The 26,511-nt window shown below is 41.6% G+C and overlaps 1 protein-coding gene across 1 annotated transcript in view; it reads left to right on the top strand.

The window, feature by feature from the left end:
• The window catches only part of MYO15A (myosin XVA), a 145,247-nt gene that overhangs the window by 34,918 nt on the left and 83,818 nt on the right, over window positions 1–26,511 (top strand). The window contains 16 exon segments of the mRNA XM_044679943.1: window positions 3,970–4,073; window positions 5,715–5,778; window positions 5,910–6,023; window positions 7,676–7,837; window positions 10,000–10,113; window positions 15,218–15,276; window positions 15,424–15,547; window positions 17,679–17,774; window positions 18,725–18,856; window positions 19,484–19,609; window positions 19,870–19,947; window positions 20,592–20,740; window positions 21,531–21,576; window positions 22,439–22,563; window positions 23,538–23,655; window positions 25,957–26,132. Coding sequence (XP_044535878.1) covers window positions 3,970–4,073; window positions 5,715–5,778; window positions 5,910–6,023; window positions 7,676–7,837; window positions 10,000–10,113; window positions 15,218–15,276; window positions 15,424–15,547; window positions 17,679–17,774; window positions 18,725–18,856; window positions 19,484–19,609; window positions 19,870–19,947; window positions 20,592–20,740; window positions 21,531–21,576; window positions 22,439–22,563; window positions 23,538–23,655; window positions 25,957–26,132 — 1,787 coding nt within the window.

Here is a 26,511-nt window from a genome sequence, read left to right on the forward strand (position 1 = left end):
CCCCGGTTTCCAGAAGGCAAAAGAGACAAGGAGGACAAGGAGGTAACAACAGCTACCAGTGGCTCCAACACGGTACCTCTCTCATACCCTGAGGGAAGAAAGAAAAGTCAGAACCTCTGAGCTGGTGTTTCAGGCTGACCCATCATTTGTTGTTGCGTCGTTTTTCAGTCCCATCCAGCTCTTTATGACCCCATTTCGGGTTATCTTGGCAGAGATACTGGAGTGGTTTGCCATTTCCTTCTCCAACTCATTTTTACAGATGAGGAACTGAGGCAAACAGGGTTAAATGACTTGCCCAGGTTCACATATACCCCGTAAGTATCAGATCCGAACTCAGGGAGATTTCTTTCTGTCTCCAGGCCTGGCTCTTTATCCACTGTACAACCTTGATGCCCAACCCATCATAGAGTAGTTGAATGTGTCCTAGGCTACAGCAAGGTGGTCAGCAGATAGAGAGCCAAGCCTAGAAAGGGGAGGTCCTGCTTTCAAATGTGGCCTCAGACACTTCCTAGCTGGGTGACCCTGGGCAAATCACTTAACCCCCCATTGCCTAGTCTTTACCTTTCTTCTGGCTTGGAACCAAAACACAGTATTCATTCTAAGACAGAAGGTAAGAGCTTTTTGTTTGTTTTCTTAAGTTATATGTGTTAGAAAGCAAAAGGAGAGGGTTTAAAAAATGAAGAAATAGTTAGAGAAAACAAGCTAGGCAAGGCTTTTAGGTGTCCTAGTAAAGTATCTCTGGTCCCAAGCGTCTTTAATCTTGTGTGTCTGTCCTTGTATTCATTGGTCTCATAAAAGTCTTTGGGAGATACCTTGGGTTCTGGACTGTGCTGCATGTTGCCTGAGGTATCAGACACAGGATACAACAAAGGTTTTAGCAATGATGATTGTGTATGACTAAGTGACAGTTGAGTTCTTGACATTTTTTTTCCTATATTATTTTATTTATTTATTTTTAGAATATTTTCCCATGGTTACATGGGAAGGTCCTCTTCTCTCCTCCCTCCCAAAGCTGACAAAGGAATTCCACTGGTTTATACATGTCTTGACAATTTCTGAGTCCATTCATATTTTCTTGAGTTGGCTCATATCAGAACTTGTGAGACCCATGCAGTTAGAGGCATTGGACCCTGAAATTAATGGTCTCAAAAGTTGCCTTCCTGTGCAAAACTTCATCTTTCCTGTTTTCATCATCCAACTTAGATCCTCTCTCCTAGGTCAGATGAAGCTCTTTGCCTCTGTTGATTCTGAGCTACTGAAAAGTCAGAGATGGAAATGGTGGAGATAATGCCCTAGCCTAGAAATCTCTGCATATATTTAAAGAATCAGAATTTCAGAGTTGAAAGAGGCTTTAATAAGCATTTTCTTGTTTACCTTTCTACACAAAATACCATTGATAAGTAGTCTTCCTGATTCTGCTTAAAGTAAAGGAGTTTTTCTCCATGAACTAGCTTTTAAGATCTTTTTATAACCTTATTTCAATATGATTGAAATTATTTCTTTTATAGTCCTCTGTACTTCATTTTCTACATTTAAAAATGTTATTCTGACTAGTCCCTATTTGCAAATATTGTATTATTTCATCCTCAAAACAACCCTTTGAGGTAGGTGGTATTGTTATCCCTATTAAAGAAACTTTGGCAAACAATTTTTAGTGATTTATCCAGACCTGCACAGCTAGAAAGTATCTGAGACTGAATTTGGACTTGGATCCTCTTGACTCTGTGCAGGGAGATAACCACCTACCTGCCCATGAAAAGTTCATGTTGCAAAAGAGGTTGAGAACCTCTGGCTTAAACATTTTCATCACTGTTGTGTAGCTTTGGTTATTCTAGACCATTTTTTAAAATAATATTCATTTACTATGTTCAGGCACTGTGCTAAATGCTTTACAAATATTATCTCATTTCATCCATCCTGGAAGATTAGGTGCCATTTTACAGATGAAGAAACTTAAGTGACTTGTTGTGGATCACATAGCCAATAAGTACCTGAGGCCAGTTTTGAATTTGTATCTCTCTAACTCCAGGCCCAGCTTTCTCTCCACTCTGCCACTTTCTTGTCTCTAATTCATTTTTATTTTGGACCAAAATCTGTATCCCTGAAACTTTTCATCTATTCGGTATTGCTTCTGCCACCTGGAACCAAAAGGAACAAGTCTCCTGGCTCTCCCCAGTGACAATTTTTCAAATATTTTAAAATAGTTGTCTCTTCTCTAGGCTAAACTTCCCCAGGTCCCTCAATAGCTCCTCATTTCTGAAGATTTTCAGAATTTTCACCATCATAGCTAGCCATTTATGGTACATTCCAATTTATTGGCTCAGTGCTAGGGAGACTGAAAAGAAAGGAAACCTGGATTTCACAATCCTCCTCTATCACTCAAAAGTGTCTGAAGTTTGCAAAAGACCACTTTGGCTGGACAGGGAAATAGTGGGTTGGTCCAGCTTTGAGCCCAGGGTAGCAGGTCATGATGGGAGTGGGGTAGGGACTATGACTCTCAGTCCTGCTATTGACTCCCAGAACTTGTTCCTGACCCCATCCTTCTCCCTGACTCATGTGCTCCTGAAGATAAAGGTACCTGGGATCTGGCATGCATGCATGACTTTTTGCATGCGTTCATGTGTGGGCATCGGGGAGGAGGAAACAGGCAGGGCTGCACTTTTGATCCAAACACAAACAAGGGCCCTTTAAAGCCACAGGTGGGTCTGGAACCATTGTAGCCCATGGGTAGGAAGATGGTGAAACTGTGATGAGAATAGTCACCGTGGGTGGGTCTGCAATGAATGGAGGCTACAGGATTTGCATGGAAGAGATTAGCAGTGCATGAAGCTTGCAGTGAATGGGGTGACTGGCTGGAATGAAGGGGAGGATAAAATTTACAGAGAAGAAGTTTACTGGGAGTGGAAGCTTCAGGCCTTGTGGGTCCAGCAGAGTGACACTACAGCCACCACTATCCCTTATAAGGTCCACTCCATACACACACCCTGGGTCCCTCCTTCCTGAAGAAGCCATTGGTCTTGGTTTGGTTTGGTTTGGCTTTTTGGTTTTATAGTTGGGGCAGATCCTGGAGGCCATGACTTTGGTGAAGGTCTTTGGAAGCACCGGGTAATATATACTGGGTGGGGACAGCAGCAAAGGGTGTGCAGTGGGTAAGGCTTAGGGCAGGGAAGGGTGTGCAATGAACAATGGATACTATGAAGACATTTACAGTGGAATGGACTTGCAGTGGGCTGGTTTGCTGTGAGGTTGGTGGTAACTAAAGGGATGACAGTACCTCGCGTTAATTTGGTCTGCAGATGATATAAAACGTAACCTCGAACCATTGGGTAGGTTCTTGCCCTGCTTTTCCCTTTCCCTCCAAGTGAGATTCTAGTCAGAATCCCTGGAAAATCCTTCCTAGCAGAAGCTGTGGTAAGACCCTTCCTCTAGAATAAGAGATGGCTTCAGAGTCCTGTTCCTGGCTTGTTTTCCTTCCTGGGTCAGGTCAAATTTCTCATGTTCACCTCCTCTATAAACTCTAGTGGCTCCCTATTACCTCCAGGATCAAATATAAAATTCTCTGTTGAGCCTTTAAACACACAACCTGGATCCCTCTTATCTTTCCATTGTTCTTACCCTAGATATAGTCTGATAGAAGTTGGAGCTGCTGGGAAACTACAGTTTCCACCCTTCCCATAAACTATTGTCTGCCTACATGCCTACCTCTGGTTCTTTAGCTGTCCCTGTAACATCTCTGGTTATGTAATCTTAGAAATTCCTCCTGGTTTTTGCCTCTATCCCCTCTGTAGGGGGTCAGGTATTCCTGACAGGTTCAGGTTCAAGGAAGCTAATTGGATTCAGTCTTGCCCAAGACTGGCTCTTGGGTATGGAGGGTTTTCAGTTCATTTGAGCTTTGTAGATATACTAACCCACACATGTCCTTTTCTCTGATGGTCACATCGGCTTTGTTTTATGTGGTCCTGGGGCCAGATCCTTGAGGCCACCCCCCTGCTGGAGGCCTTTGGAAATGCCAAAACTGTGAGGAATGACAACTCCAGTCGCTTTGGGAAGTTCATAGAGATCTTTTTGGAGAGGTGAGTGAGGAATCCAAAAGGGCTAGATAATTGGGATTAAGTGATTTGTCTAAGGTCACACAGCTAGGAAGTGTCTGAGACTAGGCCTTCCTGACACTTCTAAGGAAGAACCTCAGGATGGGAAGGGAGGACCATTCTTAGCAATGTGATTACCAGTAGGTAGAGACAAAGCACTGGAAGGCTTGGGCTCAAATCTTGCTTCAGATACTAGCTATATGACATTGTTATATCACCTGCAAAATGAGAAGATTGGACCTGACCTTCAGCAGTTCTTTTAGTTCTAAATCTAGCATCCTGTAAGTATAAGTTGTCCTTAGATATAATCCAATGGCCTCTACCTCCAATCTGTTGACAGACTTATCATTTCTACCTCTATGACATTTGCCTAGACATTTTCGCTTCTCTCTACTCACATAGCTGTCACCCTAGTGCAGTCTCTCATTCTCACTTGCCTGGACTATGAAGACTTCTTCTTTCTTCTTTTTTCCTTTCTTTCTTCCTTCCTTCCTTCCTTCCTTCCTCTCTCTCTTTCTCTCTCTCTCTTTCTTCCTTTCTCTACTTCTTCCTCCTCCTCCTCCTCCTCCTCCTCCTCCTCTAGTGGTTCCCTATTATCTTCTGTATATTCTGTCTTACAAAGTTTCAACATCCCTTTCCAGTATTCTTATACTCTACTCCCTCAACATACTCCACAATCCATCAACACTGGCCTTCTTGCTATTCTTCCCATATGACACTATCTCCTTAGTCAGGCATTTTTTAAAAAATCCTTCTGTTTTAAGACAGAAGAGTGACAAAAGCTAGGCAATCAGGGTTACATGATTTGCCCAGAATCACACAACTAGGAAATATCTGAAGCCAAGTCCTCCTGATTCCAGACCCAGAGCTCTATCCACTGAACTATCTTGCTGTCCCTATTGAAAGCATTTTCAACTGGCCATCATCCCCCATGCCTGAAATGCTCTTTTTCCTCACTTCTACTTCTTGGCTTTGCTGGCTCAAATGGCAAAGATACTGAGTGGGTTTGCCATTTCCTTCTCCAGTTCACTTGACAGATGAGGAAACTGAGGCAAACAAGGTTAAGTGACTTGTCCATAGTAAGTGTATCAGTTTGGATTGAACTCAAGTCTTCCTGACTCTATCCACTGTGCCACTTAGCTGATTTATTTACTTCTTGACAAGTATGTGGACTCTAGAGTACTAGGACACCTCTTTGTTGTCAGTTGTGATGGACTCAAGGTACTAGTTGAAAGGAAAAGGGGAACTGTCACTCCTATGCTCTCTCCAGGTTCTGTTCTCTGGCCATACCAGAGATAGAACTGAAAATGGTAGAAGAGAAGGGGACATGCAGGTCCTTAATGCATTTCTCTTTGTCCAAAATCATCCCTCAAAAACCTAGCCTTAGGTTCAAGAATCTCCCCAGCAGGGTCTCTGGTTACTGGGATTTCCTGGAGATTGGGGAGATGGATAGACCTGAAGAAGATTCCCGAGCCCAAATGATCATTCTCTGTTATCCTCAGCCCTAGTGGCTACATTCAGAACTGGGAGAGGTCATTAGGCGTCAGTGTTGCCCATATCCTGCACCCTAATGTGCCTTGAGAAATGTGCCTCAAAAATTGCTCCAAAACATTTCTCTCTTTCCAGCGGCTTGATCTGTGGTGCCATAACGTCTCAGTATCTCCTTGAAAAATCCAGGATTGTGTTTCAGGTACCTCCTCATATGGAAGAGATAGAAATATGGTGGGAGGGAGGACTGGGCTGGGTAAATCACCTTCTTTTTGTCTGTGATAAACTATGTCTTGTCATTCTCCCCTTACCCATCTCACCCTGACTCCACAGGCCAAGAATGAACGAAATTACCATATATTCTATGAGATGCTGGCAGGACTCCCAGCCCAATTGAAGCAGACCTTCAGTCTTCAGGAAGCAGAGACCTACTACTACTTGAACCAGGTGTTCACCATAACTGTCCAGGGGCAGAGCTGTTGGGTTGTTACCAAAATAGCGGGATTACCTCTTGAGGAAACACTGGTCTTAGTCTTGTCCATTGCCAGAACCCAAAGAATAAAGGGAAATTCCCCTCTTTGAATTGTAACATTGCCTTTCCCACCCCTTCCACTTCCACACATGCTTATTTCTTTATACCCCTAGAAAAGAAAAGTGGAGAGAGAGAGCTGGCTTTAGAGCCAGAAAGACCTGGGTTCAAGTGTTGCTACTAAACCATGTTGGCTGTGTGACCTTAAGTCCTACTTAACCTCAGTGCTCTAGGCAACTCTTTAATTATAGAGGTTTCAACCCACTTTGGCAGAAGGAGTTTCCTTATTTAGAGGATACCAACGAAATTACAGATCTATTCTCTGTTGCCTAATTGAACCTCCTGGAGTGAGTGAGTTATCCAAAACATCACACTGTCAAGTAATTTAGGGTCTAAGGTCTGGTAACCCATAGCTGGTCCTTGGGTTCTTAGTAGTTGTAAGTCACTTAATTTGTCTGCCCCAGTTCCCTCATATGTGAAATTTTATCAAGTAGGATAATATTTCCAAAGTGTTTTGCAAACCTTAAAATACTATATAAAATGCCATTATCATTTCAGAGGAAAAACAATAAATAGATCAGCAAGTTCTAAGTACCCAGCAACAGTTCTAGAATCCAGTTTCTATCAGTTTAAAAATAAGTCTGGCTTCTGCCTCGAGCTTCCCTGGCTCACTGCTAGACCAGCTAGTTTCTATCTCTTATGTCTAGTCCTTAAGAAAAGTAAAATCCTTTTAGGTTAAGCTCTAGATCCAACCTCTAACTTCAGGCTAAAGCTTCCTTTAGCTTATTGGCGGATTCCTCCCTCTCCTCTCATTATGCTCCCAGACCTACTTAAGCAAAGAAAGAGTTCAAGGAGTGCTGATAACCTCTTTTAGAGTTGAAACTCCCCTTGATTTGAACCCAGGACAAAGAGCACAAAACTAGAATTCCTTATGGAAAGAGGGTACCCTCACACTTCTGGGTATGGAGCTTTACACTAATAATATTTTAAAGAGAAAAAAAGTTTTTATAAAATTAATAGATAGAATGCATATTACTTTTAAAATGCCATTTATTTAATCTATTTCATCTTTTAAAAATATTTGGTGCATGTTTTATACATACATAGTACATAGTTTTATACATAGTACATAGTCATATGTTTTATACATATACAGTTTTATACATACATAGTACATAGTTTTATACATAGTACATAGTACATAGTCATATATATGTAGCACAGCAGTACTTGTCAAAGGTACAACAAAAATGGGCAATGCTGGAAGTCCTGGATTGAAATCTGACCTCAGACACTTCCAAGCCATGTGACCCTGGGCAAGTCACTTAACCTCCATTGCCTAGCCCTTACCACTCATCTATCTCACTCATCTATCTTGGAACCAATACATTGATTCTAAGGTGAAAGGTAAGAGTTTTTTTTAAGAGTAATGGAAAAGAAATTACATCAACACAAACTGTAATAATGTCATATGGAAGTTTAACTAGTATAACAAGGAGGCCAAAAGACCCCAGAAAGCACGCCCAATTTACTTGCCAAACAGAGAACTCTTCTACCCTCTCTTCTCCAGGGTGGCAACTGTGAGATTCTGGGTAAAAGTGATGAAGCTGACTTCCAGAGACTCCTCAGTGCCATGGAGGTTTTAAACTTTAGCATTGAAGACCAGGACAGCATCTTCCGAATTCTATCCTCCATCCTCCACCTGGGCAATGTGTACTTTGAAAAGTATGAGGTAATCTGCAGCACAAAAGTCTTTGGGAGAACGGAGCGGAGGATCAAGGGATGGAGGGAGGTGGAGAGACCAATTATAGAAGTACATGTAGAAGTCCCTACATACTAAGATCATAAGCCATTTGGCTTTGGCCACTCATAAGCCTAATTCAATTAATGATGGACACAAGAGTTTCAACTTTCTCTATTTCCAACTCAAGCTGCTTTATTCCTCCTTATGAGCCTGATGACTCCCATTCCTGGGGGACTCCCATAGTGGTGCCATATTTAATATGGACACCTAGTCAGATTTAGCCAGACTGCAATTCAGGTTCTTCAACCCAAGTGGTCCATCAGCCTCAACTTCTCTGGTAGAAGGGATTTCAAGCATGTACCACTATGCCCAGCATCTCTTTTGTTCTGAAAAAGTTTTATTTCATCCCCTTCCTGTTATTCCTTTGGGTTGGCACTCCTAGTTCCCCTTTCCTTGAGTAAGGAAGTGTCCTTTCATCCTATTCCTTTGTATATAAATGTTGTGGGGTAGGCCCAGGGTTACAGAAGGGGAAATGTTGCAGATTTTGTTATGCAAAGTACTAATCTGATTTATCCATAGTTCAGAGGGAAATCGGACCCTGTGTGGATTATACCAAGTAACTTTCTCCTTCACAAAGAAAAATTATTTTAAGGTTTCCAAATTGAGGTGCCTAAGGATGTGGATATTAAAAGGACTGGCATTGATCACAATCCTAAAAGCCTATTTGTCAGTTGTTAGCACCCTGGGGGAGGCTATGCAGCTGAGGTACAGAATGCGAAGAGAACAATGCAACATCATATTGGAAGAGCTCAGTGGTCTTTCCATCCATAGGGAAGCTACATAGGAAGTTAGTATATTTAGGTGGAATTGGTAATGCAATCATTGCTGTCTGCCTTTATCTGTGTCTGTTAGCCCACAATATTTATTCAACACCTACTATGGGTACTCAGTAGATAGCCAGTCCTAGAGACAGGAGGTCCTGGGTTCAAATTTGACCTCAAACTCTTCCTAGCTGTTATGTCCCTGGATAAGTCACTTGATCCCAGTTGCCTACCCCTTACTGCTTGTCTGCTTTGGAACTGATACTTAGTCTGGAAATAGGGAAGGTAAGCGTTTAAAAAACAACCACCACCACTTACTGTGTGCCAAGCACTGTGTATTCCTGTGATACATAGAAAGACGAAAACAACATACCCCAAACCGCTCATAAAAGATATATACCATGTAAATGAAAGGTGTCCCATGCCTTGTGGGAAGACAGCCAGGAAAGTGAAAGGAGTGTGTTTTCACACAGGGTGTCTTGTGTGTATGTGGCCAATGTTTCATCGTTTGGGAAGCATCTATGATGACTTGAGCCTTCAGATTCAAATTACCTATCGGAAGTCTCTAAGACTGGCATAGGCAGAGGAGGACTGATAAATATTTAACTGGCCCTGCAAAAACCCCACAATACCCTTTTAAAAAAATTTGTTTTCAAGACTTTATTCTTCTTTTGTTAACCTTCCATTGATTCCCATACAATAAAAAGTTACTTTTGTAATTTCATATTAAGCTTGTATCAAGAGATAACTTGTCATCTAATTTTATTCTGCAATGTACAAGTGGAAACGTTTTGTTTTAAATCAAAATTCTGGATACATTTTGGCTCTGATTTCCTGGAATTTCATTTTTTAATTTTAAATATGTCACCTGGCCAAGATTTTTTTCCACACTTTGATTTATGCTTTGTGGAAACCTGTTTTTTTTAACAATTTCTATAAACTTTAGGAGCTAATATGATCATTTTTATTGCACAATACACTTTTTTAATTTAATCTGCATTATTGACATTTTCTCTATCACGTTCTTGAGTCAACAATCAACAGAACAATAAATCAAGCCCTGATTTGTAGCTTTTGCTGATTTCTGACTTACTAAATGCTCACACTAAAATTTAAATCAGTTCTCCTGAGTCAACAGACTCCAGCACACCTCCTGCATATAGGATAATCTCCATTTCACCCCATTTCACTCCAGAAGAGACAAGGAACCCAGATACAGTTTTCCCTAGGGCCAGCTTTTCCCTCTCAGGGATTTACTGTCCTCTTAGATTTCTTTTTGGTGAGATGTTTTTCCTTCAAAGCCTAACTGGGCCAACTTGTATTCCTCAGACAGATGCCCAGGAAATAGCCTCTGTGGTAAGCGCCCGGGAGATCCAGGTTGTGGCGGAACTGCTCCAGATATCCCCAGAGGGTCTGCAGAAGGCCATTACCTTCAAAGTGACTGTGAGTCCTGGTACAATATGTGATGACCTGTGTGATGGGGAGAGGAGAGGAAATCCACAAAGACTTTAGTGCCAATACCTCTGCCTTAGTGCAGGGTGGTACCATGTCAGGTTCCCCTTAAAGAAACAGTGTGGGAAGGGCAACTGGATGGCTCAGTGGATAGAGAACCAGACCTAGAGATAGGAGGTTCTGGGTTCAAATGTGGACTCAGAACTTCCTAGCTATGTGACCCTGGACAAGTCACTTAACCCCCATTGCCTAGCCCTTACTATTCTTCTACCTTGGAACCAATACTTAGTATCAATTCTAAGATAGAAGGTAAGGGTTTTTTTTTTTTTTAAGTATCTGATAGTAGATTTGAACGCAGGTCCTCTGGTCCCCAGACCTGGCTCTCTCACCACTTAGCCACATTGCACTCAGCTCTTAAATATCCTCTTTCTGCTTATCTAGCTCTTACATCTCTTCTTTACATAGCCTCTTTGGTAGAGGAAAAGGAGCATTAAATCCAAAGTCAGAGAACCTGAGTTCAAATCCCATTTTTAATGTTTATTAATTGTATAATATTGAGGAAATCACTTATATCCCTGAGCCTCAATGACCTCATTTGTAAAATGAATTAGTTGAATTAGATGTACTCTGATTTTTATTCTAGTTCTAGATTGCAGCAATCCTGGTCAGTTCTCCCTTCCCTGACCCTCAGTCTTTCTGCTCCAAAGGCAGCTTACCTAAGTACTTTCCATCACAGATTCACTTCTGTGGGTAGAAATTCAGATAGTAGTAATTCTCAACATGAAATGGATCATAGAAAACAAAATACGACTCTGGCTGATTAAAAGCAAAACTGCCTACACAAAAGAGAACAGAAGGAAGTGCAGAAAGAAGAACAGACAAATGGGATAGTTTTCAAAGAAATGTACAGAACTTACATGTACTATATCCTTTATTTTTAAAAAAATTAAGCAAATGGTGTTGAATGGTGATTATATAATTATATAATGAATGGTTCATTATAGAATTATTTTTCTGTGCTTTCCTGGGGAATATGGAAATGCTCTTTTCTTTTTATGTGTAAGATAAAAAATAATTTTTTTAATTAAAAAATGAATATCTCAGGATATCTCCTTGCCCAGGATATCTCCCCTCCAAGATCATCCTGGATCTATTTTATACTTGCTCATAGACAACATGCTATCTCCATGCACAAATGTTTCACTCTTTGTTCCCCAAAAACTTAACACATAGGGGTTTTGACAAAATAAGAGAGCAGCTTTTAATAATATAAGTTTTTAATGAGAATATAGTAGAGTTGTAAATTAATATTATCCCTTTAAGCCAGAGAAAAGAAAAATTATAGCAGCTTTTAACAATTAAAATTTAGTTTAATTAAAATAGAGATGGTAAAAGACTATAGTAAAATGAATATAGTAAAGGAGGGAAATATTGGAAAGAAGCAGAGAAATAAATTTCCTCATTTCTGATTATCTAATATCTAATTAGCTATCCTATAACTATCTATAACTGCCTATAATTACTATCTAAAACTGCCTATATTTACCTATAACTGCCTATAACTACCACTAATAACAACCACCCCACAAAATGCCAACCCAATCCAGCCCACTCAAAACCAACATAATCAGTGTTTAATCTAACCCCAATTAGGTCTGTCAACAAAGACCAGCCACTTTCCAAAAAATTCAAGGAAGGGGAAAAAAACCTAACAGCCCAAATCAAAAGCCAAAAACCCAAATGGCAAAAAGCCTTCTAAAGGTTAAAGTCAAAAAGCCCTCTCAATAAGCTCAGGCCCACCTTTATATTCCAGCAACTAAACACCAACCACCAACGAATCACCAACCCACACCACCAGCAACCAACCCCCAATGACCAACACATGCCCAGCAGCCAACTTACCTGCAACTGCCAGCCCTAACTGTCAGCAACTGCCAGCCCCCAACTGCCAGCCCTAACTGTCACCAGCTGACAGACCAACCAACTCAACCTCAGCCTCTTTTATGCCATTCTCCTACCTCACTTTCTGTCTCTATGGTTCTTCCTTCCTGTCTCTATGTTTTCTACTTCCTGTCATTGTGAGCTGGTTAATCCCTACACATCTCTATGGTAAAAGGACCTCCAGGTCCCCAGTTAAATTAGAAAAGGAGTTAAGAATTCATTTTTACAATACCTAGCACATGGTTGTTGTTGTTGTTCAATTGTGTCTGAATCCTTGGGACTCCATTTGGGGTTTTCTTGACAAAGATACTGTACTGGTTTGCTATTTCCTTCTCCAGCTCATTTAACAGATGAGGAAACTGAGGCAATAGGATTAAGTGACTTGCCCAGGGTCATGCAACTAGTAAGTATCTGATACTAGACTTGAACTCAGGTCTTTCTGACTCCAGGTCCAGCATTGTATCCACTACACCGCCTAGATGCAAGAAATCATGCATGCAAAAGGATGCATCCATTCTAATTTCAATGGTGGTTGTTTTTCCTTTTTCTTTTTCTTTTTTTTTTTTTTTTTTGATGGGGGCAGTCTTGGAAGTAGTCTTTTGCTTTTATATTAAAAGAAATCAGTGATATGCCAATTACAAATGGAAACCAATAAGCTACTTTCTCCAATCCAGTCTTCTAGCTTTCCTCTTCCAACAACCAAAAACTTGATCTTTCCTTTTTGAATACAGAAAAAAAATTTTTAATAGCTTTTGGATAATCAATCCCTAAGTAAAAAGTGAAACAAAACCTTCCAGGGGGAAACAGTATTTTTTTTTAATTTTTAATTTTTTTACATTTTTATTTTATTTTTAATTTAATTTTTAAATTTTTTTAATTTTTAATTTAGTAAAAATTAGGTAAAGATCAATATCTCACACTTTATACCAAGATAAGATCAAAATGGGTATATGATATAGAGCAGTGGTTCCCAAACTTTTTTGGCCTACTGCCCCCTTTCCAGAAAAAAATATTACTTAGCACCCCTGGAAATTAATTTTTTTAAATTTTAATAGCAATTAATAGGAAAAATAAATGCACCTGTGGCCATCACCAACCCCCTGCGCCCACTTTGGGAATCACTGATGTAGACATAAAGGGTATATTACAAGTAAATTAGGGGAACATAGAATAGTTTAGCTGTCAGACCTTTGGAGAAGGGAATAATTTATGACCAAACAAGATAGAGAATATTACAAGATGTAAAATGAAGAATTTTGATTATATTAAATGTAAAAGTTTTCATACAAACAAAACCAATGCAACCAAGATTAGAAGGGAAACAACAAACTGGGGAAATTTTTAAAATAAATGTCTCTGATAAAGGTCTCATTTCTCAAACATATGAAGAACTAAATCAAATTTATAAGAATACAAATCACTCCCCAATTAACACAGGGTCAAAGGTTGTGAATAAGCAAGCAGTTTTCAGATGAAGAAATCAAAGCTGTCCATAATCATATGAAAAAAATGTTATAAATCCTTCTTGATTAGAGAAATGCAAATTTAAACAACTCTGAGGTACCACCTCACATCTTTCAGACTAGCCAATATAATAGTAAAGGAAAATGATAAATGTTGGAAGGAATGTGGCAAAACTGGGACACTAATACATTGCTAGTGGAGTTGTGAACTGATCCAACCATTCTGGAGAGTAATTTGGAATTATGCCCAAAGGGCTATAAAACAATGTATCTCCTTTGATCAGTAATAACATTACAAGTTCTATATCCCAGAGAGATTAAAAAAAACAAATGGTAAAGTACTAACCTGTACAAAAATATTTGTAGCTGCTCTTTTTGTGATAGCAAAGAATTGGAAATTAGGGGGATGTCCATCAGTGGTATATGATGGAGACGGAATACTACTGTGCTGTAAGAAATGATGAACAGGATGATTTTATAAAGAGCTGAAAAGGCCTTCATGGACTGATGCAAGTGAAATAAGCAGAACCAAGAGAACATTGAATACAATAACAGCAATATTGTAGAATGATCAACTGTGATAGTCTTAGCTATTATCAGCAATACAATAATTCAGGACAATTCTGAGGGACTTATAAAAAAAAAACATTCAATCTCCAGAGAAAGAACTGTGAAAGCATATGATTTTTCACTTGTTTATTTGGGTTTATGTTTTGGGGTTTTGGTTTTATAAGATTACTTACTTACAAAATGAACAACATGGAAATATGTTTTGCATGATAATACATGTATAACTGAGATTGAATTGCCTGTCAGCACTAGAAGGGGGAAAGGAAGGGAGAGAGGGAAATAAGTTCAATTATATAACTTGGGAAAATTTGCATGGAAATTTGTAATTGGCAAAATAAAAATATTTTAAAAATAATACAGGGAGTAGTGATTATATATAATCATATATAAGTGGTACATAATTATATACCACATATATATATAATGGTTATATATAAAAATAAAATATGGTTCAGTGGATAGAGAGCCAGGCCTGGAGATGGGAAGTCCTGGATTCAAATCTGGTCACAGACACTTCCTAGCTGTGTGACCCTAGGCAAGTCACTTAACTACCCATTGAATAGCATGTACCACTCTTCTTCCTGGGAACCAATATATAGTATTGATTCTAAGACAGAAAATAGAGGTTTTAAAAATAATAAAATACAATAGTAATAACACTGACCTAATTTCTCCATATATTTTCTACTTAACTGGATCTGTGAAAGATGGATTATAGCTTGGAACTCTGCCTTTTCACAAATTCTCCATAGTGGAGCCAACTATACCCATTTACTTATACCTTCACAGAGGTTTGGTTTGGATCTGAACAACTTAAATCCTGAGCCTTCCACCCTCTGAAGAGATAGAGCTCAGCCCCTTGATTGAGGGGAATGGGACAAGATAAGACAGTCTTGAGTTATCTCACTAAATGATTTCTGCCACTGGTGGACTGTGTGGCCCCTAGATCTTTCTTGGCTTTGGTTGCCTCATTTATAAAAAGGAGAAAATCTCCACTCCCCACCCCAGTCTTGTTAGTTAGAAGTTAAACTGAAAATCCACAAAGTAGCTTATCAGGAAACTTCTGGTGAAACGCCAGCTCAGCTGATTCCCGGCTCTATCTTTCTGGCATTCCCCCATAGGAGACGATGAGAGAGAAGATTTATACGCCCCTCACTGTGGAAAGTGCCGTGGATGCCAGGTAAGGTAGTATGGCCTAGACACAGGTCTTTGTGTCCTTGGTTAGGCACCTCCAAACACTGCTGTCCCCAGTCTGTCCTAGGCTTCTGTTTGCTCTCCTTCCCCTCTTCTTCCTCCCCATCCCATCCAAGTATCTTCTCTGTTCCAGAGATGCTATTGCCAAGATTCTGTATTCGATGCTGTTTGGCTGGCTCATTGACAGGATCAACACAATGGTCTACCCCCAGAAGGATACTCTTTCCATTGCCATCCTGGATATCTATGGCTTTGAGGTGGGCACTAAAGGAAGAATGGATGAGACTCCAGGTCCAACCCTCATTCCTCTGTCCAGGGAGTTCTCCATTCTCAGTCAGCAAGCATTTATTAATTATCTAATATATGCTAGGCAGGAAAAAAAATAGTCCCCACTCTCAAGAAATTCAGTAGAATGGAGGAGGCAACATGCAAGTAATGATTTATGGAAAGATATATATAGGAAAGATTGGAAATAATCAACAAAAGGAAAGGACTAGCATTAAGGAGAAGTCAGGAAGGATTTCTTGCAGAAGGCAGAATTTTAGCTGGGACTTGAAAGAGGCTTAGGGAAGCCAGAAGCCAACGATAAGGAGAGACAACATTCCAGGTATAGGGATACTAGAAACACTAGGGGAAAAATTGCCAGAAAAAAATCCAAAAATGGAACATCTTGGGCAAGCAATAGGGCATAATACTGCTGGATCTCAGTCACGCTGAGCATCAGAAGAAGAGAGGGATCAGGACACACTTTAGATGTTGCTGCCTATTTTTATATTTGTATGATTTGGTCGTTTGTACTTGGGTCTCTCACATCTGTCTGTGTTTTTATGTACCTGCCTTTTTCTGTCTGATAGATCTGGCTGATCAGCTTCTTCTCTTTTCACCCCCCTTTCTTCCTCTTTGTTCTCATCGGTCTGACTGTGTCTCCTTTAGTCCATCCCAGGAACCAAGCCCTTGGTATGAATTAGGAGAGCACATGAGAGTAGATAGTGAGGGAAGGATGTTACTGATTGAGGGAAGACAAAAAAGGAAATTCTCACCGACCCTGATTCTTTATTTATTTATTTTTATTTATTTATTTAATTCAGCTTCTCCTTTCCCTCCCCACACCATAGAACGTGGCATCCAGCAAAATATATAGATTATGGGGGCAGCTGGGTAGCTCAGTGGAGTGAGAGTCAGGCCTAGAGACAGGAGGTCCTAGGTTCAAACCCGGCCTCAGCCACTTCCCAGCTGTGTGACCCTGGGCAAGTCACTTGACCCCCATTGTCCACCCTTACCACTCTGCCACCTATGAGACAATACACCGAAGTACAAGGGTTAAAAAAAGAATATATATATATATATATATATTATGTCTTTTGTATTTCTGCTTCTCAGTTCATTCTCTAGAGGTGAACATTCACAAGTAATTCTTCATACATTAGATCTGTAATTGTATACAATTTTCCTTGGTTCTACTCCTTTTATTCTTCATTATCTCATGTCTTTCTTTCCAAGTTAACAAAAAATTATTCTACTCATCATTTCTTACAGTAAAATGTTTATCACAATCATGTACCACAATTTGTCTAGCCATTCCCAATGGATGGACATCCCCTCAATTTCCAGTTTTTTTCCCCAATATAAAGAGAGCTGCTACAAATATTTTGGAACCTTTAGGTTCTTTTCCTTTTTCCCTTATTTCCTTGGGAAACAGACCCAGCAATAATGGGAATATTGTACGATGATCAACTATGAAATTCTTAGCTAGTCTCAGCAATACAATGATTCAGGATAATTCTGAAGGACTTATGACAAAGAATGCTATCCACTTCCAGAGAAACAACTGTTAGAGTCAAATGCAGATCAAAGCATTTTTTTTACTTTAGTTTATTTGTGTTTTTATTTGGGGGTTTTGGTTTTATATGAGTATTCTCTTACAACAATGAACAAATGGAAGCATGTTTTGCATAATAATCCATGTACAACTCAGAAAAAATTGCTTACCTTCTCCAGGAGGGTGAAAGGAAGGGAGGGATACAACTTGGATCTTATAACTTCAGAAAACATATGTAGGAAATTACTATTACATGTAATTGGGAAAATAAAATATCATTAAAAAATAAATACAGGAATTTTTGACTGACAAAAAGAAAACAAGACCCAATATTTCTGGATCTGACCAAGATTCTTTTATTAGATTATAAGCTTCTTGAGGGCAGGGACTTTTTCATTTTCCTGGTTGTATCCCCAGCTCTGGTTTTATGCCTGGTTCATGAGGCACTTATAAATGGTTGTGGATTGATTGGTGACTCCCACTGCAGAGGTTTAAGCCTATACTTGCCCCTGCCCCTCCTGCCGTTGCCCTCTCTCAGGATGCCTGTAATTGGTCCTTTCTGTGAGCAGGATCTCAGCTTCAATAGCTTTGAGCAGCTGTGTATCAACTATGCCAATGAATACTTGCAGTACTTTTTCAACAAGATTGTCTTCCAAGAGGAACAGGTAAGTCAGGGAAGGAACCATGGATGGGATGGTCCCAATGGTAGCTGTCTCAATTCTAACCTTCTGTGACTGTCTTGATTTGAATCAGCCTTACCTTCTTCAATATTCAGCCAGCTCTTTGTCAGGCCTTCTCTCAGTGATGGGCATATCCCTCAAGTTGTGAAGTCAGCCAGAAGGGACCAGAAAAGGGGAGGTTGCTGGAAAACAGGATAGGCAGGGGAAATGTTCCCAAATCAAGCTATCAAGCATTCCTACCTTTCCACCTTTGTGTAGACCATTCCTCCTACTCTCCTCTCTGCCTCTTCAAATCCTACCCATACTTTCAGGCCTAGATAAAGCCTCTCAGCTCATCTGCTCCAGAAAGCTTTCCAGATCAACACTAGATCATACCATTTCTGAATTCCTCATAGTACTTTTTTTTGACCCTTACCTTTTGTCTTAGAATCAATATTAGGGGCTGGATCCAAGACAGAAGAGGGATAAGGGCTAGGGAATGGGGGCCAAGTGATTTGTCCAGGGTCACACAGCTAGGAAGTGTCTGAGGCCAGATCTGGACCTTGAACCTCCCATCTCCAGGCCTGGCTCTTGATTCACTGAGCCACCTAGACGACCCCTTTGTAGTACAATTTAACACCAAATTGCCTTCTAATCCTCTCCTTCCTTTTATCTCCAGCTAATTATGAGCTCCTCAAGGAGTAAGATCATGCTACCTTGGGTTCCCTATAGGTATAGATAGGCTGGACACAGCAGACACTCAATACAGATGTTTTTCATGGATTCATATACAGAGTTCCAACTATATGCCCTACCCCGTACTAGGCTCTATGGGGAGAAAGTGACCAGGACTGGGTGAGGTACCTGAGTCTGAAGAGGTGAAACCTCAGGTCATGAGGTATCTCACTCCTCCAAAAAATCTTGACCACATTTGGGGATGGGCTGCCTCTCTCCAGGATGAGTACATCCGAGAGCAAATAGATTGGAGAGAAATCACCTTCACTGACAACCAACCTTGTATCAATCTTATCTGCCTGAAGCCCTATGGTATCCTCAGGATTCTAGATGATCAGAGTTGTTTCCCCCAGGTAAGTCTCACAGGTCTTCTCTTCTGACCACACTAGAGTGACTACAGTTGTAACTATAGGGATTCCTCCCACCCCAATTGCCTTCTCCTGGAAGCCCTCTCAGATATTTGCCTGGGCAATGGGGAATCACTAAAGATTTTTGAGCATTGGAGTGACCCCCAAGCCAGAAAAACCCAGTTTAGTAGTGGGGGATGGATTGGAGGAGGGAGAGAGTAGATCTGGGGAGACCTATTTAGAAAGTCTAGATGAGAAATAATGAGAACTAGAACAACAGTAATGGTGGTGAGAATGGAAAGGAGAGGATGGATGTGAGAATTGTGGTTGAGGTGACTGAATGGATATGGGAGACAAAGAAGACAAAAAAGCCAAGAATAACTGGTAAGGCATATGAGCGAAGGAACAGAGGATTGGGGAGCAGGAATTTCTGTTTACAAGGTTAGGGAAGTCAGTTTTGGAGGGATGAGGAATTCAATGTTAGACGTATTGAGCTTGAAGTGACACTGTCATCCAGTAGGCCATCCTATCTTAATTTTACCCTGTTTTGTGGTTACTCCAGGCAGAGAACATCCTTTCCCTTTTCCCCTTCTTCCCTTCTTTGATCATTTATTGAGCATCCCTATTTCCCAGGCCACAGACCATACTTTTCTACAGAAATGTCATTACCACCATGGTTCCAACCCCCTCTACTCCAAGCCCAAGATGCCCCTACCTGAATTCACCATCAAACATTATGCCGGCAAAGTCACCTATCAGGTGAGAGGTTCACCTCCCACAAATGTACCTACCTACTCCCACATCTCTACCTGTTTTGGTTCATGGGGTGCTTAGAGAACTCCTGAGTTCCTTGGAAACTTCCCTAAGAGTTCTTTTTTCCTCCTGAGAGTTCCCTATATCAAAGAAATCACAGTTCTAGGACCTCTCTCTACATTTAAGGTTTGGTTGTTATTTTGAGTATTTTAAGTTTAGTTAAACTTTAGTTGGGCTTTGTTTTTTATTGTAATGTTTTTTTCCAGGTGCACAAGTTCCTAGACAAAAATTATGACCAAGTGAGGCAGGATGTGTTAGACCTGTTTGTCCGAAGTAAGACCCAAGTGAGTCCTTCCTAACTTGATGTCATCTTCCCTTTCCCACCCATTCTCCCCAACCCTCCCAGAATTCTTCTAGGACAGTAGCACCCTTCCACTGGCCTTAAATTATTTCATAGTTTGGGCATTTTATTCTGTTTGTATTTTTTATTGACTTATCAACCTACCTGTCTTTTCCCTTATAAAAAAGTAAGTTCTTTGAAGTTAGGAATTATTTTTCTTTTGTCTCTCTATCTATCCCTAGCACCTGAGAGTATCCAGAGAACACTTAATACATACCTGTCGAATGAATTAATGAATGAAAGTGTCCAAGACTAAAGAAATGTACATATATATTCATGCATGCAGCAAAATAAGACCCTTACTGTTTTGCTGAGGTGGGAGGAGGTGGGAATGGTCAGCTGCCCTTGGCAAGCCCTTGGGTGATAGGGCATGAGAACTGAGGGGCCCCTTCTGCTGCTCTTCCTGCCTCTACCTTGTATTGTTGTGGCTGCACCCAACCTCCCCACCACACACACATACACACACACACACACACACACACACACACACACGCACACACGCACACACGCACACACGCACACACTAATGGAATTTTCTATAGAAAGGTCACTCATTCTCTGTATCTCTTCTGGCTCTGTGGGTGACAGGTTGTGGCTCACCTCTTTGCCAGCCATGCTCAGTTGACCTCCTACCACCGGTTGGGGAAGAATAATACCCTCACCCGTCTCTACAAGGCCCCCACTGTGGCTGCCAAGTTTCAGCAGTCTCTCCTGGACCTAGTAGACAAGATGGAGAGGTGAGGGGAACCCTGGGAGGCAGAGCAAAATTTCTGAGTTTTAACTTAAGGCAAGTGAGCCAGAGAAGTAACTGATTAGCCAGCCTTAGGTCCTGCCAAGGATGGCTCAAAATTCTGTTGGAGGGAAGAAGCAGAATGGCCACCACCATACATTCAAGGCAAGCCTATCCCATGGCGGATTATTAGTCTTCTTTTAGGGTTGGCTCCATGCTCTTCTTTGGCAAGATGAGGTGACTGGGAGGGTAGAGTGAGGGGTCTAGAGCAGTGGTTCTCAAAGTGTGGTCCACAGACCCCTGGGGGTCCCTGAGCTTTAATAGGGTCTGTGAGCTCAGATCTATTTTCATAATAATATTAATGTTATTTGCCAAAATATTCTTCCTTTCCAACTACATACCAGTGTGAAGCCAACTTTCTTCATATACTTTGACCAACACAATATATCACATGAGACTGAATATAATGACAGATGTCTTCTATTAAATCAGTCATCAAAGAGATTAAAATGTTATTATTCATATTGATTATTATTTTTTAAAACCCATACCTTCCATCTTAGAATCAATACCATGTATTGGTTCTAAAGCAGAAGAGCAGTAAGGGAGAGGAAATTGAGGTGAAGTGACTTGCCCAAGGTCACATAGGTAGGAAGTGTCTGAGGCCAGATTTGAACCTAAGTGTAAAGGAATCCTGAGACCAAAAAGTTTTGAGAACCTCTGCTCTAGAGGGGAGAGAGAAGGAAGAGTCCAGGTTTTCTGGGTCTCATGCTACTGCTTTCTTGCCTGCTTCTTAGGTGCAACCCTCTGTTTGTTCGATGTCTCAAGCCCAACCACAAGAAGGTAAGAGGAGAAGGGTGGTGAAGATGGAGAGAATAGAGTAGTGAGATCCTGGACTTCCCCTTCCTCATTCCCTAGAAACACATAATATTCTTCTTTTCTCTTTTCCAAACTCTTTCCTTTCTTCTCTCCCCCATTTTCTTCTTCCTCTCTCCTCTCTTTTCTAAACTCTTTCCTTTCTTATCTCTCTCCCATTCCCCCCATTTTCTTCCTCCTCTATCCTTCTCTTTTTCCAAACTCTTTCCTTTCTTCTCTCTTCCCTATTTTCCTCCTCTTCTCTCCTTTCTTTCTCTCTCTCTGTCTGCAAGTTCACAAACTGAATTAAGGGTCTATGCAGAGCTCCATGCTGAAACACTCATTGAAGGAGATAAAAGGTTTAAATAAGATACAATACCTGCCCTCCTGCAGATGACAGTCTAATAAGGGGATGTGCCAAATTCACAGATAAATGGATGCAAAGATGTATGGTAAATGCATAGAGAGATACCCCGTGTTCTGAGACTTCAGAAGATGGCAGGTGGGGAGATCACCATTTGTATAGGTTTTTATAGTATGGATTGAAATTTGTGGGCAAAGGGAAGGCATTCATTCCTGGTAGAGGGAATAGCATGAGCAAAGGTGTTCAGATGATACAAATCAGGGAAGCCCAATCTGGAGCTTAGGAGGGAAGCAGGATAAGACCAGACTAGAAAGGGGGATTGCATCCGGTGATGAAGAGCCTTGAATGTCAGGCAGTGAAGAATGTACCTGACTAGCCTTCTCCCCCTTTTCTGAATCCCATCACTCTGCTGCCCACCTCCAACCCTTCCAACCATCAGGAAGGGGGAGGGGTAAATGAAGAAGTCTAATCTCCTTCTTCTGTTAGGAACCCAACCTATTTGAGCCAGATGTGGTCATGGGACAGCTCCGATACTCAGGGGTCATGGAGACCATCCGGATCAGAAAAGAAGGCTTCCCTGTGCGCATTCCCTTCCAGGTCTTCATTGACAGGTACTTCCATGGAGGGGAGTTCAGGGAGCCAAGATCCAGCTTTGATCCCTGAGGGAACCGGGGACTTATCCCTGCTCCTAGTCAGGAAATCAGGGATTGGCCCTGTAGGAGGGGAAGTGGCATTGGTCCATACTTCTCCCTCTTACCTATTGAGAAGAAATGTTTTCTCTCGACACTTGTTCTAGACTATTCTGGACACTAGGAATCCTTGGGAAGAGTTACTATTTTTTAACCCCTTACCTTCTGTCTTAAAATCAATACTGTAGATTGGTTCCAAGGCAAAAGAGTGGTAAAGGCTAGCCAATGAGGATTAAGAGACTTGCCCAGAATCACACAGCTAGGAAGTATATGATGTCAGATTTGAACACAAGACCTCCCATCTCTAGACCTGGCTCTCAATTCACTGAACCACCCAGCTGTCCCCTAAGCAGGAATTCTCAACTTTTTTTTGTGGTATTGACATCTTTGACAGACTGGTATACCTCATGGACTCCTTTTTAAAATAATGTTTTTCTCTCCTTTAAACCTTTGCCAAATCTTCCTAAAACTGTATATTGGTTCCAAAGCAGAAGAGTGGCAAAAACTAGGCAATGAGGGTTAAGGGACTTGCCCAGAGTCACAAAGCTGGAAGTATCTGAGAACAGATTTGAACCCAGGATCTCCTGTCTCTAGGCCTGACTCTCAATCCACTGAGCCATCTAGTTGCCCTAGAAAGAGGGTTATTTTAAAAATTCCTTTTGGCTGATGGATACAACAACTATTGTTCTCTACCATATGTTCTTCCATGAACACAATTGGCCATCATGAAGTTGTATGGCATGATCATGGACATCCCTACTATGTTTTCCATCCCTTATTGGACTAGGAAGCAGCAGCATCTTAGGGAAGAAGAGGGAGATTAAGAGAGGAGGAATATAGTCATTTTAAGCAGGAATCCATTGGACTTCTCCCCACCCCCACCCCGCCACATTCAGGTACAGATGCCTGGTGTCTCTCAAACATGACATTCCAGCCACTGGGGAAGCTTGTGTCTCCGTGCTCAACAGACTTTGCACAGTCACCCACCGCATGTACTGTATTGGGGTCAGCAAGGTAAGAGATGATCCAGGTCTTGGGGAGGGGGGGGCATAGAACCTGCTTAGCTTGTTTGTGCATATTTGTATTTTTGTTATCTCCCCCATTCAATTGTCAATTCCATGAGGGCAAGGCTGTCTTTTGGGTCTTTTGGTCCTTTGCAGGATGCCTGACACATAATTGTTGTTGAATTGTTTCAGTCATGTCCAACTCTTCCTGACCCCATTCTGTTTTTGTTTTTGTTTTTGTTTTTTGACAAAGATACTAGAGTGGCTCACCATTTCCTTCTCCAGTCATTTTACAGATAAGGAATTGAAGTAAACAGAGCTAAATGACTTGTCCAAGGTCATACAGCTGGGAAGTGTCCAAGACCAGATTTGAACTCATGAAGATGATTCTTCCTGATTCCAAGCCCAGTGCTTTATCCATTACACCATCTAGCTGCCCTTGGCACATAGTAGATGCTTACTATTATTAAATGGTTGATAGTCGTGGACCTACTTGATTAGTTATTAATTATAACATTCAAGGAAGGCCTGTCCAACCAAATGGAAGTGTTCAGACTGACTTTGTCACCTTCCTAATCCTCCAAAAGAGTAGTGGATAGGGCACCAGGCCTGTAGTCAGGAGTACTTTAAGTTCAAATCTGCTCTGAGACATTTAATAACTGTGACCCTGGACAAGCATTTAACCCTGTTTCCCTCAGTTTCCTCATCTGAAAAATAAGCTGGAGAAGGAAATGGCAAACCATTCAGTACCTTTGCCAAGAAAACTCCAAATGGGGTCACAAAGAGTCAGATGCAACTGAACCAACTAAACCACAACAAGACTCTCTTCCAATATTTCTGCCTCCCCTCTACCCCTACCCCACCTATCCCACCCTGAGATTATCCTTGTTCCTGCAGGGGAAACTCTCAACTTCAACTGTTCCTTTCTCAAACTAGCTGATTTAACTAAGATATTCATAAATGCTTCAGTTATTTTTTGCTATTTATATGTTGATAATATCTCCCTTTACTCCTTCCCCCACAAAATGCCTCTTTTCCCAAACCTCATCCCCACTGGTGGTTGCCTAAAGTGCCATCATTAAAGCTCTGTTAACTAGTAAGTGGGGGGTGGGGGGTGGTAGGTTGAGTTTGGACTCCAAGGAGAAAGGTTGAAATATCAGTTCTGCCATTTTCTCTCAGGCTTTAAGCAACCCCCTATCTCTCTGGGTCTCAGTGTCCTCATTTGTAAGAAGAGGGAAGAAGTAGGCTAGAAGACATCTACGATTTTGTCTTGTTGAGCTTTAAATCGATCATCCTGTGAGCCTGCGATTATTGCCTGTTAAAATGCAGATTTCCCTGGAGTATGCTGGGATCTGGGGGGGGGGGGGCACGAGGGAAGAGTTCGAAGCCATTGGACTTAAAATGAAAACCCTCGGGCATCGTGCCCCTCTGGCTTTTCACGCAAAGAGTCATGGTCTCTCCTACCACCTTCTGAAGTCGCACCTTCTGCTTAGCCTCACTTCTCCCTGGGAAGATTAATTTCCTCACAGTCATTTTTCTGCCTCCAGGGAAACAGTCACAGATTTTCATTACTTTCCTTATATAGGAATGTACAGGGTGCCCCAAAAGTCTTAGGGCAGCTTTAAGCTTTCCTAACTTCCCTCCATCAGCAGAGGAGAGCCTTTAGTGGAGATTTATTCAGTGACTGAATGACCTGAGCCTTAGACCTAGACCTAGACCTAGAAGGTAGAGGCAGGGGGCCACAGATCTACAGTTTGGCTCATAGGATCATAGATGTAAAGCCAGAAAGATCCTTAGAGGCCATCTAGCCCACCCCCCACTCATTCTAGAGATGAGGAGCCGAGGTCGGGAGAGGTTGAGGGATTTGTCTGAACTCACACAGAAAATAAGTCACAGCTCCAGAATTTGAACCCAGGTGGTCTGAAGAAGCTTATAAGGTCTCTTAGCCTACATACTTCATTTTCCATATGTGGAAACTGAGCTCCCAGGCCTTAAATAATTTTTCTATGGTAAAAAAAATGGCAAATCCAGGATTCAATCACAGGCCTTTTCTTTTCAAACTCGTACCTTCCACTTTAGAATTCTATGTATTGCTTCCTAGGCAGAACAATGGCAAGGGCTAGGCAATGCCGGTTAAGTGGCTTGCCCAGGTCACACAGCCAGGAAGTGTCTGAGGTCCTATTTGAACCCAAGACCTCCCATCTCTAAGTCTGGCTCTCAATCCACTGAGCCACCTAGCTGCCCTTGAGAGGTTTTTCATTAAACCATGTGAGGTGTGATATGAGGGGCCCCTGCCTTGTCCTATCCCCAGCTCTTCCTGAAGGAACATCTGTACCAGCTGCTGGAGAGCATGAGGGACCGAGTTCTGCACCTGGCGGTCCTCACATTGCAACGGTGCCTTCGAGGTTTCTTCATCAAAAGACGTTTCCGTTCCTTGCGTCGAAAGATCATTCTCCTCCAGAGCCTGTCTCGGGGCTACCTGGCCAGGTACTGGGCCCAGGCAGGGGGAACTAGGGAACCCCAGAAGCTATCACCAAGTGGGAGAGGGCAATGGGCAGAGGATGATGGGAGAGGGGATGGGGAGGAGTGATTGTCACAGATAGGGAGGTTGTAGATTGGACACATCTTGCCCTCAAGGACGATCCCTACAGAGAGAGCCCTGAAACCGGACTCAGACCTCAGAGCTAGGGAAGGAGTCCAGATGCTAAGCAGAGGACTTGTCCTTGCGTCTTTGGGACCTTGTACCTTGTGTGGAAAAGCTGAGGGTTGTGGATAACAGAAGGGCAGTTTGCCTTTCTAGGGGGTTTAGGGGGGTCAGGAGACTAAAGATTGAATCCCAGCTATATTCTAGCCTTGTGAACTGGGG

Source organism: Gracilinanus agilis, chromosome 1, assembly GCF_016433145.1.
Source record: "Gracilinanus agilis isolate LMUSP501 chromosome 1, AgileGrace, whole genome shotgun sequence".
Lineage (NCBI taxonomy): Eukaryota > Metazoa > Chordata > Mammalia > Didelphimorphia > Didelphidae > Gracilinanus > Gracilinanus agilis.